At 28.8% G+C, this 1,399-nt stretch overlaps 2 protein-coding genes across 2 annotated transcripts in view; one reads left to right on the forward strand and one right to left on the reverse strand.

Moving 5' to 3' along the window:
* LOC111676917 overlaps window positions 1-1,399 on the forward strand; it is a 4,276-nt gene that overhangs the window by 1,264 nt on the left and 1,613 nt on the right. The window lies entirely within an intron of this gene.
* Window positions 353-981, reverse strand: LOC124419450. Its single transcript, XM_046949023.1, has 2 exons — window positions 782-981; window positions 353-654 (listed from the first exon to the last, which is right to left on the reverse strand). The coding sequence occupies exons 1-2, from the start codon at window positions 881-883 to the stop codon at window positions 379-381; spliced, it is 378 nt and encodes a 125-aa protein (XP_046804979.1). The 5' UTR covers window positions 884-981; the 3' UTR covers window positions 353-378.

A 1,399-nucleotide genomic window follows, 5' to 3' on the forward strand; every position in this document is an offset into this window, starting at 1 on the left:
ATCTATCTATCTATCTATCTATCTATCTATCTATCTATCTACCTATCTATCTATCTATCTATCTATCTATCTATCTATCTATCTATCTATCTATCCATCTATCTATCTGTCTATCTATACATTATTCTATTCTATTTCATTCTATTCTTATATATTCAGCAATTTTGTGACTAAACTAGTAGACTTAAAACTGGAGTAATAAATATTTTGTAGACAATACTATTGTCTATACCCTTGACTGTTCCATTGACTGGTTTAGGGACCTACCCATAAACTAGTCTACCACTAATCTCTTACATAATTTATGAATTAGCGTACAGAACATTTCATGGAATTAGTTTGATCTGTGAACTAGTAAGTATATTCCTACACGAGTACTTACTCTGCCGCCAATTTTGTGGGTTCTCCACATTCCGCTAAAATTTTCTCAATTTTCGGTAATGACTCTGTATACATACTGATCTCAGTTTCAAATACTTTTGATTGCTGCAAGAAATCTGCTTTTGTACCCGAATCGGGCAATGTTTTTAAAACCAATGACCTTTGTTTAGATTCTGAACAATTAGCAATACTATAGCTGAGTTGACATCTAAACATAATACTGGCATAATGATCGCCCTTCTTGCTAGCCGGGCTAATATCAAGGTTATTTATCTGAAACGTAGTAAATATAAATATATTTTTTTAATTATAAACTTTACAATATTTAATAACTAATCAAATACGATCAATGATATATGTATACACAAGTACTAAGTAAAAACAATCGATTTTAACTCACATTAATATCTTCATTATTTTCATATTTTTTTAGAACAGTTGCGAAAAACTCTTGATTAATCCATGATGGGGCCACTAATTCGTCTTCGTTATAAATACTCATCGTAGCAACTAGGAAATATTGGTATTTTCTCTGCTATAGTTTAGTTAGTACTGAATAATTTTTGCGAAAATTGTAAATTATTATAAACAATAAATAGTTTTTCTAAAAACTAAAGCTTTTATACTAGACATACTCAAGTTAGTTGTTCAAAAATGTTTATCTCTAGCGTAGTGACAAGCAAATGCAATAATTATACTATTATACGTAGTAGTTTGATAAATATTTTATGACGCAACATATTTTAATACATAATGGAATGGGAGGGTATTAGAATATTGTTTAATTTGTTGTGAAAATTCTATCGAGGCTCCTAGGTTTTGGAACTTTATCTTAACTTCATCATGTAGCTTTTTTGTATTTACTAACTGAGCATAAAATAAAGAGAGTGAAATTGAGAAATTTTAAAATTGCATTGAGAAATTGCATCATACATTTTTCGATAGATAGATAGATAGATAGATAGATAGATAGATAGATAGATAGATAGATAGATAGATAGATAGATAGATAGATAGA

This window comes from Lucilia cuprina, chromosome 4 (assembly GCF_022045245.1).
Source record: "Lucilia cuprina isolate Lc7/37 chromosome 4, ASM2204524v1, whole genome shotgun sequence".
Taxonomy (NCBI): domain Eukaryota; kingdom Metazoa; phylum Arthropoda; class Insecta; order Diptera; family Calliphoridae; genus Lucilia; species Lucilia cuprina.

Bases quoted from the DNA above. Each gene is read 5' to 3' on its own strand.
- LOC124419450 (XM_046949023.1), bottom strand. From the start codon at position 883: ATGAGTATTTATAACGAAGACGAATTAGTGGCCCCATCATGGATTAAT. The intron at 655-781 runs GTGAGTTAAAAT...ACTACGTTTCAG, and splicing joins AAAATAATGAAGATATTAAT to ATAAATAACCTTGATATTAG.